Genomic DNA, 14,762 nt, shown 5'->3' on the forward strand with positions numbered 1-14,762 from the left:
GGGTGTACCAACATGGTACCTTCTCAAGTGTAGTCCTTTCAAATATAGCTGGTGCTGGAAAATATGGGGGAAAAAGAGAAAACAGAACACAAACAAAAACTCTAGAAGCAGCAGAAAACTCAGGGAGAGAGACTTAGGGTGGCCCCTCTTCTCAGAGAATGAAAGAGCCTCAGACTTTGTATCCGATGCGTTTTGTTTTATTAGCTGCCTGGGTAAGTAGTTTTGAAAAGCTTGTTCTGGTTTCACCATGGTGCTGTTTTCAGTCTTCCGAGTTAATTTTTATGGCCAAAGTTGCACATTGATCACTCCTTTCCTGATGATGCAAGCCAGACATACTTGAAGCAGGTGGGTTTGGTCTGCAACCCTGGGGCCAAAGTCAGGTTCCCTTGGAAGGACCCGCCTCCTGTTACACAGAGGCCAGCCCTGCAGTAAGACCAGCTGGGTATTTCCAGAAGATGACATCTGAAGCTCTGGCTTCTGGCCAAGGTCCACTTTAACGTGTCTCTTGTGAATCTTCTCCATTCACGAAGGCAGTGAAAGCACAAACTCTGGAGCCACTGACTGGGTGTCTTTGGAAAGGTGGGGTCACCTCTGTGTGCCTTAGTTTCACCACCTGTAAAGAGTAGATGATGAGTCTGTCTCCTGGAACTGTTGTGAGGGTGAAATGAATTAGGTCAGAGAAGCGCTGGGAACAGAGCCAGGCATACTCTCAGTGTGTGTTAACTGAGCGTGCCTGGAATGTTTACCGCAGCCTGGACTTTCCTGCTGCCATACCTCCTCATGGGCTGGTTCCTTGGCCTTGGTGCCCTTCCTCCCTCACAGCTACTTGTTGCAAATGTTTCCCCCGCTTGGAGGTCCAGGTCAAGTGTTCCTTCCTCTGTGTAACCTTCCTTGATTTCACAGCTCACTGAGGCAGACCTCTCTTGCCTCTCCCCAGGGAGGCTGGTTATTGCCATTCCTGCCACATGGAGGTTTCTAGAAGTCAGGCTCTGTAGCTGATTCACTTGTGTCCTTCTCAGCTGCTTTTGGGGGAGGTGGGTTAGGGCTGGGAGTCGGAAGGCACAAGGAGCTCCCTTTGAAGGCTGACTTTGTCCCTTCCAACAGTGTGGCCCTGGGCAGCCCTCCAGTGCCTCCTTTCCTCCTCCTGTCACAGGGGGACTTTGTATAGGACCAGCCCACAGGGCTGTCAGAAGTCTTCCAAACGGTAACATGCGAGCAGCCTGTAGGCTAGCACCTGGCTGTCAGGAAATGGCTGACGTCATGATCGACAGTTAGTGTCATTGGCATGAATGAGAACACTGGCTGGGTCTGGGGACCAGTCAGGGACCCCTCCCACCTTCCTCCAGCAGCCGAGGCCTGATCCACTGTCCCTCCTTTCCAGGACCTGCTGCAGCCAGAGTCAACCTCCCAGCCCCTCCTGAACATGCGTCTTCTTCCTTAAAAACCAGCCAGCCTGCCTCAGCTGATTCAAAGGTAAACCCCCCACGCTGAGTGTAACCCCTGGCTTTGACTGTCTTTCAAAAATGCAATGTGTTTATTCCCTGACACCAGTTTGGGGGTTAGGGGTCCGAGTGAAGAGGAGAATCCCATCGAATTACTCTGAGCTTCTTAAGTGCTGACTCTCAATAAAACAGGAGAGAGGGTCGGGGAGAAGGCGCGCTTTAATTTTTAATGAGCTTTTCCATTATTTGTGTTTAAATGAGAGCTGATAATTGGCATCTTCCTCACCCCCCTGAAATATCTTGGTGGCAGTAGTCATTTGCTTAGAACATGCCTTCCTTCCAACCTTTTTTCAACACAAAATATATCTGATTTATCCTCAATTTTTAATGATTTAAAATTATTAAAGGGTCACAGGGTCACAAGTGACTTCTGTGAATCTTAAGCACTTTTTGCCTTTCTAAGCTCTTTTTCATTTAAAAAGGTTTTTTAAGATCATATTTTATGACTGCAGTGGTATAAAGATGAACATAATCCAAGTTGGATTAAAAATTTCAACATTTTCTTTGAGGTTTAGACTTTGAAAGAAATTATGTTAAGACATTTTTGTGGGCCCCTAAAAGTGTCCTGGTGCCTGGCAGGGAAGCCAATGCTACACAGATCTGGTCAGTGGAGCTCTTCCATAAATGGGACTGTCACCTAAGCAAGGTGATTTATATTTTAATAATTAATCATTTTCAAAGACAACTGAATAATTGGGAGAATAATCATGAAGTAATGTTAAGAGAAAACACCAGAAATCAAAACAATATGTGTGACATGATCTCAGTTTTTATTTATTTATCCTTTATTTTTCTTCTTTTTTTGGCTGAACTGCAGCTTCTGGGATCTTTAGTTCCCAGATCAGATATCAAACCCATGAACCCTGAAGTTGAAGTGCACAGTCCTAGCTGCTGGACTTCTAAGGAATTCCCACAATCCCAATTTAAAAAAGAAATCCTCATATATCTAATTGGCAAGAATTACACCAAACTTTAATAACAGTTAAGAGGTTAATGGGATCATGCATAATTAGCCCCCGACTCTAATTCTTTAAAACTGTCTATAAGAGCCTGCTATGCTGTGCTGTGTGCGCACGCTCAGTCATGTCTGACTCTTGTATGGCCCTGTGGACTGTAGTCCGCCAGGCTCCTCTGTGCATGGGATTTCCCAGGCGAGAGTCCTGGAGTGGGCTGCCACTTCCTACTCCAGGGGATCTACCCGCCCCAGGGATTGAACCACATCTCCTGCACCGGCTAGTGGGTTCCTTACCACTGTGCCACCTGGGAGTTCCTTATAAAGCATATATAACTTTAAAAAATGGAAATTTATGTTTATGCCCAGCCACTGACCTGGAGTGGAATCTGACTTCGGTTGTTTGACCCTTTGTAAACTGAAAATAAAAAATAAAGGAAACATTGACCGTGGGCTGGGAATACTCACATTGTAGTTAATCTATAGGTAGAAAGGTAATTTTACCTTTCAGGGTACTATGATTATCTTCGTTTTTGCTGATGAAGCAGTGAAGGCTCAGAAAGGTCAAGTTACTTGTCCAAAGTCACAGAGCAGGTTAGAAGTGGAGCTGGGATCTGTCCTTTTTGTATTCCTCCTCACTGGATGAGATGATCCCATTCACCCCTCAGCTCTGCTGTTCTGAGATTCCCTGAGGTAGTAGGGAAAATAGTACTTTCCATATTAATCTCTGTCTCTTCTCTCTGAATTTTCAGGATTTCAGTGCCTCCATTCCTAAGCAAGAGACACTTTCAAGCCTGGCTGGAGATGACCTTTTCTGGAGTGAGGTAGATGTGATCCAGGCAACTGATAACTTCAACCCAAGCCACAAAATCAGTGAGGGGACCTTTGCCGACGTCTATAGAGGGCAAAAGCATGGCACACCGTTTATCTTCAAGAAGCTCAGAGAGGTAGGCACTTCTTGGTTTCCAGTAAGAGGTGGAGGCTGCATGGTGAGGCTGGATTTTCATGTTTCAATGTCTTTTCCCACAGATGGCCTGTTCAGGTCCAGGATCAATTGAAAAATTCTTCCAGGCAGAGGTACAAATTTGTCGTAGGTAAGCCTCCTCTTTGGAAAATACTTTGATAGTGATGACAGCTAACCTGTATATAGTGCTTCCTATGTGGCAACATGTTTTAAGCATTTTCTTTATGTAATCCTTATAAGAACCCTGTAACATGGCTACTATTATCACAGTATGTTACACATGGACAAATTGTGGCACAGAGATGTTAAGTGTTTTGTCCAAGATCACGCAGCTAGTATGTGGCAGAGCTGGAATTTGGTTGGTTGATCTGACTCCTTCCATGCTTTTTCTCTGTAGCCACTGTATGCTTGTATGCATGAATTAGAATTATACAAGAACCTTGGCTCACTTGGCTCAACTCCATCCTTCCAGGGGGGAAAGAATCTGTTTCTGTCCCATTTTTTGAGATGGACAGAAATGTACTGATTCCGACTCTAAAAGCAAATGATGACCCACAGGCTTAGCCTGGCCTACCTCTGTTTTATTGGCCTGAGAGCTAGGACTAGTTTTTATGTTCCTAAACGGTTAAACAAATAAAAAGAAGATAATTTCATGACACATGAAAAGTACATGAAATTTAAATATCAGCATCTATAATGAAGTTTATTGGAACCCAGCTGTGCTCATTTATTTCCGGGTCATCTGCAGCTGCTTTTTCGTGATCGTGCACAGTGGAGGAATTGTACCAGAAGCCAGATGGCTTACAATGGCTAAAATATTGACTGTCTAGTTTTTTACAGAGGAATTTTGTTTACCTCTGGTCTTGAGCAATAAGGGCCATCAAAAGTCATCCTCAAACCGGCATTTTACAGATGATGAAACTGAGGCTGGAGAAGTAAACTGAGCCTCTCATCACAGAGCTTAGTGGGGGCAGGGGGACTGGGAAAGAGAGGGGGAGGACATTTGCAGACCTGGACACTTGGCCTGTCCCTGCTGTCATTGCCTGATGGATTTAACACATGCATACTAGGCCTCTGTAGTGTGCTGGACACCAGCTGTCATTAGAGCTGGCAAGACACTCTCTGAGTTTCTCTGCCAAATATGCAGTCTCGGGAAAGCAGTGTGGGATGACTGTGGGATATTTTAAGAAATAAAGAAAGTTTTAAAGAGGAAAATAGAAATCACCAATTTTCCATAGCATCTGTAAATTACTACTACAGTATTCAGATTTTTATATATTTTCTTTAGTCCTTTTTCTCTTCATATATATATATATATATATATATGACTACACACAAACACACACACATATACATATATACACATCCTTATCTACACACATACACATGCACACACATACACACTCTTAATGGAAACTGGAAATCTGATTCCCTTTCCATCTTGGTATAGTGCCTTCCTGGAGTAAGCAGCCATTGCTTCATTCATTCATTTGGCAAGTGTGAGTCATCAAGGCCTTTCTTGGTTCTCGGGAGTGCAGACATGCAGAAAACACAGCGTCCACCTTGGGGAGTTCACAGTGCCGAGGGGAGAGTGAATGTAAATCACTGGTGAGGGTAGAAATTGTGCAGTAGGATGGCCTAGCCGGAAGCAGAGAGGGGCTGAGGGGCAGGCAGGCGGCCCTTGAAACAGTGTTTGGGGGAGTCCATCAGCGTCTGCCTCAAAGTAGAGGAGGGGAGAATGAAGGGGGTGTTTTCAAAGCTATTTAGACAATGAAAGGTGACTAATTAGATGGGAGAGGTAAGGAGGTTTCTAGGAAATTGGATGGTTGGTGGTGCCCTTGGTTGAGCAAATAACTGAGGCTGGAGAATCAGGTTTGGAACTTGTTGAGTCTAGGTTGTTCACCTGGAACACTGGGATGCAATTTGACATTCAGGTCTGGACTGTGGGTTGGACCTGGAGAGATGTAGGGGTGCTCCTCATAGAGAGGGTGCCTTTTGTAGAGGTGAGAGTTCCCTGATGGAGCAGCTTATAAAATGAGCTGATGAGCCCATCCAGGGAGACTCAGGTTTCAGAGAAAGGCAGAGGAAGAGGGTCTTAGCAGAAAAGGCCAAGGAAGAGTTGTCAGAGAGGCAGGAGAGTCAGGAGGGAACAGTAACTTTCAATCCTCCAGAAGAGGATTTTGTGAAGAATCACAAGTGGTTGGGGTATCATGTACTTTGAGTTCTTTGATTTCAAGCATCTTGAAGGCATGCAGTTGTCATCTTTTTACCCTCAGGAGTCAGAGCATTTGGTACCTGGGAGCTTCCTGGTGGCCTCAGTGGGTGGAGAGGGCCGAAGAGGTGGAGGAGGTAGGAAATGGGGGAGTCTTGGATTATTCTTTCTGTTTGACTCCTCATGCCTGCACTGATGCCTAATTTCAGATGCTGCCACCCCAACGTCTTACCTCTGCTGGGCTGCTGCACTGGAGAACAGTTTTACAGCTTGATTTACCCATACATGGCAAATGGTTCTTTACAGGACAGACTCCAGGGTCAGGTAAGGGGCTGGGTCATGTTCAAAGAACAGGACTAGGCAGCACTCACAGAATCAAGGATTAAGGGCTTAAAGGAATCCAGAGGAGAAGGGGGCCACAGAGCAGCCCTTCAAGGAGAGGAGTTGGGCCGAGATAGATAACATCTGGCTAAATATCTTCAGGAAAAACCTATTTAGAAAGTTTTTTGACAAAGAGGCGTTTAAGTCAAGAGTAAAACAAAGGTAACCCGTAGCCCTATGTTATCCAGTATTGTTCTGAAGGTGCAAGCCAGTGCAGTAGGACAAGAAAAAGAATGAACAGATACAGAGTATGGAAAGTGGAGGTACATTTTCCTTAAAAATGATATTTCATAAATTCCTATTTGTTTGTGAATGTATGGAATATTTATGGAGAGATACAGAAAACTGGTGCCTTGACTGCCTCTGGGGAGAACTGTGTAGACGGGGCTCAGGTTGGGAGACAAACTTTTACTACATACTCATTTGACCTTTTGCATATCATACCATATGAGTGTTATATCTATTAATGTTATAAGTTTTAAGACAAACAAGCCTCCTTCCCATAAAGTCCTCAAAGAGAGTGACAAAAGTTATTCCACAACAGAATTATTGGTTCCCTTGGGAGGGATCAGACAAAGTAGTTATACATGGTATAATAATGATTGTTAGCTTTGCTGAGCTCTCACTGTGGGCAGGACACCGTGATAATGGCTTTGTACATCTCCTTCAGGCCTTGCCACAACCCCAGAGGTTCCCCCATTTTCAAAAAGAGGAGTCTCTGCCACAGAGAAGCAAAAGAACTTACCACACAGCTGACGTGTTATCAGGGCAAGAGTTTAAACGAGGTTCATGTGGCTCCAGATTCCAGAGTTTTTGAGAAGAAATCTATTGGCAAGGCTAGTTCTTAGAGGATGTAGAATCTAAGAGGTCACCTGAAAAATGAGAAGGGATTTTTCTTGGACATTCAGTCTCAGAACAACGGTGGAAGTATAGAGAGCTTTAGACCACCCATAATCTCTATCAGCTCTTGTGAAATCTCTCCAAATACTTGTAAAATCAGCTCATGTGCCTGATGAGCCAGCACAAGGTCCCTAGCTCCTCTCCCAAGCAGCCCCTCTTAGAGAAGAATTCCAGCACTGCTGCATGAAAGTCATGATAAAAATAGCTGCTATTTATTGAGCACCCACTGTGTGGCAGGTACTATGCTGGGGGCATACCATTCACTCCTTTGAATCCTTACTACAACCTTGAAGCATAGGGATTAACATTTCTATTTTATATCAGAAAAAACTGAGGCTCAGAGACGTTGAGTGTCTTTTCCAAAGTCACACAGCTAGTGTGTGTCTGGGCTGGGATTTATACCTAGATCTGTCTGATGTCAAAACCAGTTCCCTGCCAGTAAACCATGCTGGCTTGAGCCCTGTTGTAGAGGACCTGAGGGCTGGAGGAGAGACAGGAGCCCAGGACTCTGCCACTTTAAAGTCCATTGAGACTTTAAAAAGGCACAGATGTCACTATTTTCTCCTCCTTTTCTTTCTCTTAGGGCGGCTCAGACCCTCTCCCCTGGCCCCAGCGCATCAGCATCTGCTCAGGACTCCTTCATGCCGTGGACCACCTGCACAGCTTGGAGATCATCCACGGCAATGTCAAGAGGTGAGAGAGGAGGGCTGAGCCCTGCCTCAGGCTGGGCTGACCGGGATGAGACCACGCACACCGCTGGGTCCCATTCCTCGCCCTTTGTCTCTCTTTTCTTTGACTTTCCCTCCCCTCCTTGCCTCTCGTGGATCTCTTTTTCTTTGCTATGCCCTGAAACATCAGTGTTTCTAGGTAGTACTCTGTCTCTGGGTGCTGTCAGCACGAATGCCTATCTTCGTGTTTGTCTTTCCCTGACAGAGGTATTTCCCCAACAAGTTTGTTGGTATTTCCCCACAAGCCTTCCATTCCCCTGACATATTTCACTTCCCCTCCAGCAGCGGATCTGGACTGGGTCCTCGAGCTGTGGGCTGTGACTGCCAGGCTCCCTGGGCTTCTGAGACCTGCTCTTGTTTGTGCCTCTGTTGTCACAGATACTGTGTCACAGGTTAGATGTGTACCCCAGCATCTCAGTACCATGCTCCCAAGATTAGAAACATGGAGAGGGATTCCAGAAGATACCAGAAGATCTGGCAACAGTGACCTCGAAACCAGAGAATTTGCACTTCCCCAGAGTTCTCTCCTCTTTTGGCCAGTGGAAGCCCTTTCCTCTTTTCTCCCCTCTGATTTTTATTGAATTGTGCTAACAATTGTAATAGCAAGAAAGGAAGTGAAGGTCCAAGAGGTCATCCTGACCCTATTACCCTGACTCACCACATGGCCTCCATTGCTCTGCTGTTTTTTTTTCCTCCAGCCCCTGCCCACACAGATATCTCAGCCCTCAGATAGCACTATTACCTGATTACCCAGTCATAGTCTCTTTTCCCCATGAGTTAAACATTTCCTCACGTTGCATGTCATCAATTTTTTGGTACTTCTTTGTCTTCCATTGAAGGTATTTGCCCATAATTTACGTAACTACTCCTAATAGCCAATATTGGAATTGGTGTCTACTTTTTTTGGGTGACAAAATGAAAGGCTTTATTGAAAAGGGGTGTTTAAGTGAACAGCAGCAGGGTCAGGGAACCCAGGAGAATTGATCTCTGTATCTACTTTTTAAAAACCATTTAGGGTTAGTTTGAATATTTCTTTTAAAGGTTTTATTATTATTATTTTTTGATGTGGGTCATTTTTAAAGTCTTTATTGAATTTGTTATGATATTACTTCTGTTTTATACTTTGATTTTTTCGGCCATGAAGCAGGTGGGGTCTTAGCTCCCTACCCAGGGGTTGAATCTACACACCCTGCATTGAAAAGCAAAATCTTTTTTTTTTTTTTTTAACATTTTGTTTTGTATCCGGGTATAGCCGATTAACAATGTTGTGATAGTTTTAGGTGAACAGTGAAGGGACTCAGCCGTACATATACATATCCATTCTCCCCCCAAACCTCCTCACATTGGAAGGTGAAGTCAATCACTGGACCATGAGATAAGTCCCCAGATTGAATATTTTTATACATGTAGGTTAGTTTTTAAAAATTAAATTTTTTTCCTTTGGAGTACTTTCTGAGAGTATTTATTCCTGTAGATTAGATGCTTAAGTCTAAGAATGTTTTTACTGTTCTTATTCCCCATGATCTGAGCAGGTTCAGTCCCAAAGAATGCTGACATTCAGGCTTGAGTCAGCAAGGCCATAGCTGGGGGTTGGAGCAGCTTCAGAAGAGATGGAGCCAGTACTGCCTCTGGGCTCAGGGCTGACATCTGTGGCAATAAGGATGGCCGCACCTCTCTGGCCACCAAATGCCATTTCTGGGGCAGCAGGACTGACCTTAGCTTCATCCCCATTTGCTGGTGAAGGTGGGCTCCCAGTTCCCACTCCCCCATCAGGACGGGCTCATAAACTTGTTGAGGGTCTTCAGTGACCCTCGCTGGCTGGCACTGCTCACTACTACGTTGCTTTCCAAAAGGTTCTCCATGGCAACCTCTTCTTGTCCACCTCCAAACAACAAGGTTCTCTCTGCCTTCTTTCCCACAGCTCCAATGTTTTGCTAGACCAGAACTTCACCCCCAAGCTGGCTCATTCGATGGCTCACCCATGTCCTGTCAACAGAACATCAAAATACACCATGATGAAGACCCACCTTTTCCAGGCCTCCATTGCCTATCTTCCGGAAGATTTCATCAGAGTGGGGCAGCTGACAAAGCGAGTGGACATATTCAGCTGTGGAATAGTAAGAGCTTCCTTCTGTGCTCAGATCAAGGCCTGCACACATCTGTCCCTCCCAATGGCTCCTCTGTAAGCACAAACTAGAAATGTTCCACAAAGTACAGCAGGAGTTGGCACACTATGGCCCACAGGTCAGAACTGGCCTACGGCCTATTTTCTATGGCCTGTAATTAAGAATAGTTTTTATGTTTATAAAAGACTGAATAATAACAACAGCAATAATAAAAGAACCATGTGACAGAAATTGTTTGTGGCTCACAAAACCTAAAGTATTTACTATCTAGCCTAGAAAGTAAATATCTCTAGAAATATTTACTATCTAGACTAGAAAGTAAATATCTCTAGAAATATTTACTTTCTAGAGAAAGTTTGCCAACCCTTGAAGTAAAGCTCCCCCTCCCATGAGTGTCCAGTTTCTAATAGGCTACAGATAGCTCCTGACTTCCCTAATGTGCATTCAGCCTGCCATCTAATTATCCACCCACTTGGCTATTTCGTCTTGTTTGTTCATCTGTCTGTTTAGTCCATCTGTCCATCCATCAGTCCAGTTATTATCCAGCCATTCATGCAACAGCCACCCATCCATTCAGAATCCATCCAGCCACCCAACCCGTGTCCTAATCACCACTGCTGTCCATCATTACTGTGTGCCAGGCACTTGGACTATAAATGTAACTAAAACACAGTCTCTCCCCCAAGAGTTCGTGGTCTGAGTCTAGCAATCTCCAAAGCACATTTCTATAAAACACCAGTTCCCTGAGATCTCAATAGGTTTGATGTGTTTAAAGGGTTTCGATGTGTTCAAATAGGTTTGAGAAATGCTGGGTTGAACAAGGTTATGCAGGAAAAAAAGTTACCACAAAAAATTAACGAGGGCCTTTCTTACGGTAATGGTCTTTAATCTGGTAATAGTGAAGCAAGGGTATGCAGCATGTCCCAAATTCCCTTAACTATGGAACCTTGTTTTCTTAGCATCTCTAAACACCAGAGACCCGGGGATCCCAGTCTGGGAAGTTCGGGTTGAGAAAAGTGACAGTTTCTGGCTGACCTCTGCCTAGAGCCAACAGCTGCATCTTGGCCCTTGCCTTCTCTCTTCGTCTCCAGCCCCAAACTCTGCACTTCCTCTCTTTGACCACAGTCTGTCTGGTTCTTCCACTAATGCCCTTCTTCTGAGCCACCTTCTGCCCTCAGCCCAGCTTCCACATACCAGGTTCTGCTTCCCTCTGTCTCCTGGCCCATCAGCCCTTCTGGTTTACTTGTCCTCCAGTTCTTTCCTGCCTCACCCCCTCCCTACCCCCACCAGCCCCACTGTGGGGGGTGCTCAGTGAAGCTCAGCAGGGTCAGCCCAGGATCCTCCTCCCTTAAGAGCCAGTGGAACTAAACCCCAAAGCTGCCAGGCACATACAGTGTAGAGCTGAAGAGCATGAGTTTGAGTCCCAGCTCAGCTGCTTTCAGCTGTGTGACCTAGGGTATCACTGATAACTCTGGGCCTCAGTTTTATACTCTGTAAAATGGAGGTAATGATGCATATAGACATTAATGAGATTCATAAGATAACATATATAAACTGGTTAGCAGAGTATGTTGCATTGATCAATATGATTATTATTATGGGGATTATTGTTAACTATTATAATTATCCCTGCCTTCACACCCTCACTCCTGATATCTGTTTATGCTTGACTTTTTAACTCAGTTCTTGATGTAACAATTGACTTTCCCTTTCATTCATTCAGTGAGTGCCTACTGGCTCCCTTCAATCTTTTTCTCAGCCCTGCTGCTGACGGATGGTATGATTTTCAACTTTGGTTCTTGTGGGGAACACTGCCTTTCTCTGTTGTTATTGTTGTTTTTGTTTATCTTTTTTTTGAATATAGTTGGTTTACGACATTGTGTTAATTTCTGCTATACAGCATAGTGACTCAGTGATACACATGTATACATTCTTTTTTAAATTCTTTTCCTTTGTGATTTATCCAAGGATATTGAATGTAGTTCCCTGTGCTATACAGTAGTAAGTCACTGGTTTTTTTGATGAGCGCTAAGTAATTTTTGTAAAAGGCCTGGCACAGGGCCAGAGGCAGAGGAAGTTTGTCTGTTCATTTCCTCTTGTTTCCTCTTGTTCTTCTCTCCAGTCTTGGCAGGACCTCGACTGGAGTCCCTTTTCTCTTGGCTCCCCTCTGGCAGCTGCAGGGGTCCCTTCTGCTGCCCCCTCCTGGCCACTGCAGTCTGTTAGTAATGCTGCAGGCCCTTTCAGGGTGGAGGAGGAGTTCTTGGCAGTTGTTCAGTAGCTCAGTCGTGTCAGATTCTTTGAGACCCCATGGACTGCAGCACGCCAGGCCTCCCTGTCCTTCACCATCTCCTGGAGCCTGCTCAAACTCATGTCCATTGAGTCAGTGATCCCATCCAACCATCTCGTCCTCTATCGTCCCCTTTTCCTCCTGCCTTCAATCTTGGCCAGCATCAGGATCTTTTCTAATGAGTTGGCTCTTCACATCAGGTGGCCAATGTATTGGAGTTTCAGCTTCAGCACCACTCCTTTCAGGATGGATTTCCTTTCGGATTGACTGGTTTGATCTTCTGGCAGTCCAAGGGACTCGCAAGAGTCTTCTCCAACACCAGAGTTCAGTCAGTTCTTTGGCGCTTATCCTTCTTTATGGTCCAACTCTCACATCCATACATGACTACTGGAAAAGCCGTAGCTTTGACTAGACAGACCTTTGTTGGTAAAGTAATGTCTCTGCTTTTTTATATGCTGTCTAGGTTGGTCATAGCTTTTCTTCCAAGGAGCAAGCACCTTTTACTTTCATGGCTGCAGTCACCATCTGCAGTGATTTTGGAGCCCAAGAAAATAAAGTCTCTCACTCTTTCCGTTGTTTCCCCGTCTGTTTGCCATGACGTGATGGGACTGGATGTCATGATCTTCATTTTTTGAATGTTGAGTTTTAAGTCAGCTTTTTCACTCTCCTTTTTCACCTTCATCAAGAGGCCTAGTTCCTCTTTACTTTCTGCCATAAGGGTGGTGTCATCTGCATATCTGAGGTTATTGATATCTCTCCCGGCAATCTTGATTCCAGTTTGTACTTCTTGGCAGTAATTAGACCTTATTCTGTCTTTGAGAGAAGTTGTTGAAGGGAGATTTAACACTAAGCTGGAGTACCCACTCCCTCATATATTCAGTCATTAGGTCACCATGTACCAGATAAGGATACAGGCTCAGATTTTAGTTTCTTGCCCACAGATCACCCCAGCATGTAAGGAACAGAGTCAGAATGTGAACCCAGGCCTGTGTGACTGGCTAGACTCCGTAGCCAGTGTGTTGTTACCTCCGCTGAGAATTTCTGTTCAAAGCAACTCTTACATTTATTAAGATACAAATCACCGTTTGTCAGTTTGGTGGTGGCTTACACCAGCTCAGGACTGTGCTCCTTTCATGACTGGATGAATTAATGAGCAAATAATGTTAATAAAAGCCTGTGGATGAAAATGCTGTGGATATTGCCAAGGTTTTCTGTCTGGAATAGATATCTGCATGTGGATTCCTCCTTTTCTTGAGATTAACATAGCAGTGCCTGCTTGCCATTTTTGATGGGTTTTAAATGAAAATATATTTAATATATATGTGTGTATATATATGTATGTATGTATACAGATAGATGTTTTTATATATATATATATAGAGAGAGAGAGGGAAAGGTGTGTGTGTGTGTTTGTGTGCGTGTATCTATCTGATGGTAATACAGACACATTTGGTTTTCCTCCTCCTTGCTTTGCTATCAGTTTAAACCTCTCCTAGCAGCTGAGTGATGTGTTTAGCTAGAGAAGGTGTTTAGTGATGTTTACACATTCCAGATTTGGGGCAAGTGTCTATGCTGGCAAATGACAGAGCCAGGCCTGAAGCTCAGACTGTATTCCTGAGAAGAAGCTTCTCTCTCGGCCAGAATCTCCTGTGTGAACTTGTGCATGTGTGTCCGAACCATGCTAACTCCGTATTCTCTCCAGGTGTTAGCCGAGGTCCTCACAGGCATCCCTGCGATGGATAACAACCGGAACCCAGTTTACTTGGTAAGGGAACCAACCCCTTCTGGCTCACAGCTATGAGGGGTCGAGGGGTGGGGAGAGCAGGAACCTCCACTGTACCCATCTGTACCCATTTTTATTGCTAATGAGGCCTAAATTCAGGGTTTGATTTGTACCTGTGCAAAGCAGCTGTAACCTTCCCCCTTCACCAGCCAGAAAACAAATACTTTTGCATGAAAATAGAGTTTAGAATGTTTTGGGGAAATCCATTTCTTCTGTCTACATGTCAGGCAGTCAGATAGGGTTTGTTTGTTGTGTTTTTTTTGGCCACACCATGCAGTATGTGGGCTCAGTTCCCCAAGCAGGGATCAAACCCACGCCCACAGCAATGGAAATACAGTATTAATCTCTGGACCAGCAGGGAAGTCATAGCCTTTGTCTTTAAAGTGGTGAAAGTAAATTTCAGCCATTTAGGTTTCTATGATAATTTCTAAATAATTTCTATTTTGTAGGTTTATAACAACTCTCATTCAAGTATACATGTATATGTGTATAGTGTCAGTTTCAAAAATACAATGACATAGCCCAGCTTGTGTTTGACACTTTATATATGCGTGTGAGAGTGCTCAGTCATGTCCTACTCTTTGCAACCCCATGGACTGTAGCCTGCCAGGCTCCTCTGTCTGTAGTATTTTCCAGGCAAAAATACTGTAACGAGTTGCCATTTCCTCCTCCAGGGGATCTTCCCAACCCAAGTCTCCTGTACTGGCAAGTGGATTCAGTTGGGAGTTGGTTAAAAAAGTGACAGTAGTGGGGACTTCCCTGGTGGTCCACTGGTTAAGAATCCTCCAGGGAACACAGAGTTGATCCCTGGTCCGTGAGCTAGGATCCCACATACCACAAGGGAGCTAAAGGCATGTGCTACAACTTCTGTAGCCTGTGAGCCCTAGAGCTTGTACTCTGCAACAAGAGAAGTCATCATAATGAAAA

The 14,762-nt window shown here is 44.6% G+C and overlaps 1 protein-coding gene across 1 annotated transcript in view; it reads left to right on the forward strand.

Moving 5' to 3' along the window:
• IRAK2 (interleukin 1 receptor associated kinase 2) overlaps positions 1–14,762 on the forward strand; it is a 54,298-nt gene that overhangs the window by 31,943 nt on the left and 7,593 nt on the right. Inside the window, exons 4-10 of the mRNA XM_040246106.1 lie at positions 1,382–1,473; positions 3,207–3,401; positions 3,484–3,548; positions 5,840–5,954; positions 7,495–7,604; positions 9,561–9,756; positions 13,755–13,817. Coding sequence (XP_040102040.1) covers positions 1,382–1,473; positions 3,207–3,401; positions 3,484–3,548; positions 5,840–5,954; positions 7,495–7,604; positions 9,561–9,756; positions 13,755–13,817 — 836 coding nt within the window. The remainder of the gene's footprint in view (positions 1–1,381; positions 1,474–3,206; positions 3,402–3,483; positions 3,549–5,839; positions 5,955–7,494; positions 7,605–9,560; positions 9,757–13,754; positions 13,818–14,762) is intronic.

The sequence above is a fragment of the Oryx dammah genome, unplaced genomic scaffold (assembly GCF_014754425.2).
Source record: "Oryx dammah isolate SB20612 unplaced genomic scaffold, SCBI_Odam_1.1 HiC_scaffold_9, whole genome shotgun sequence".
Classification (NCBI taxonomy): domain Eukaryota; kingdom Metazoa; phylum Chordata; class Mammalia; order Artiodactyla; family Bovidae; genus Oryx; species Oryx dammah.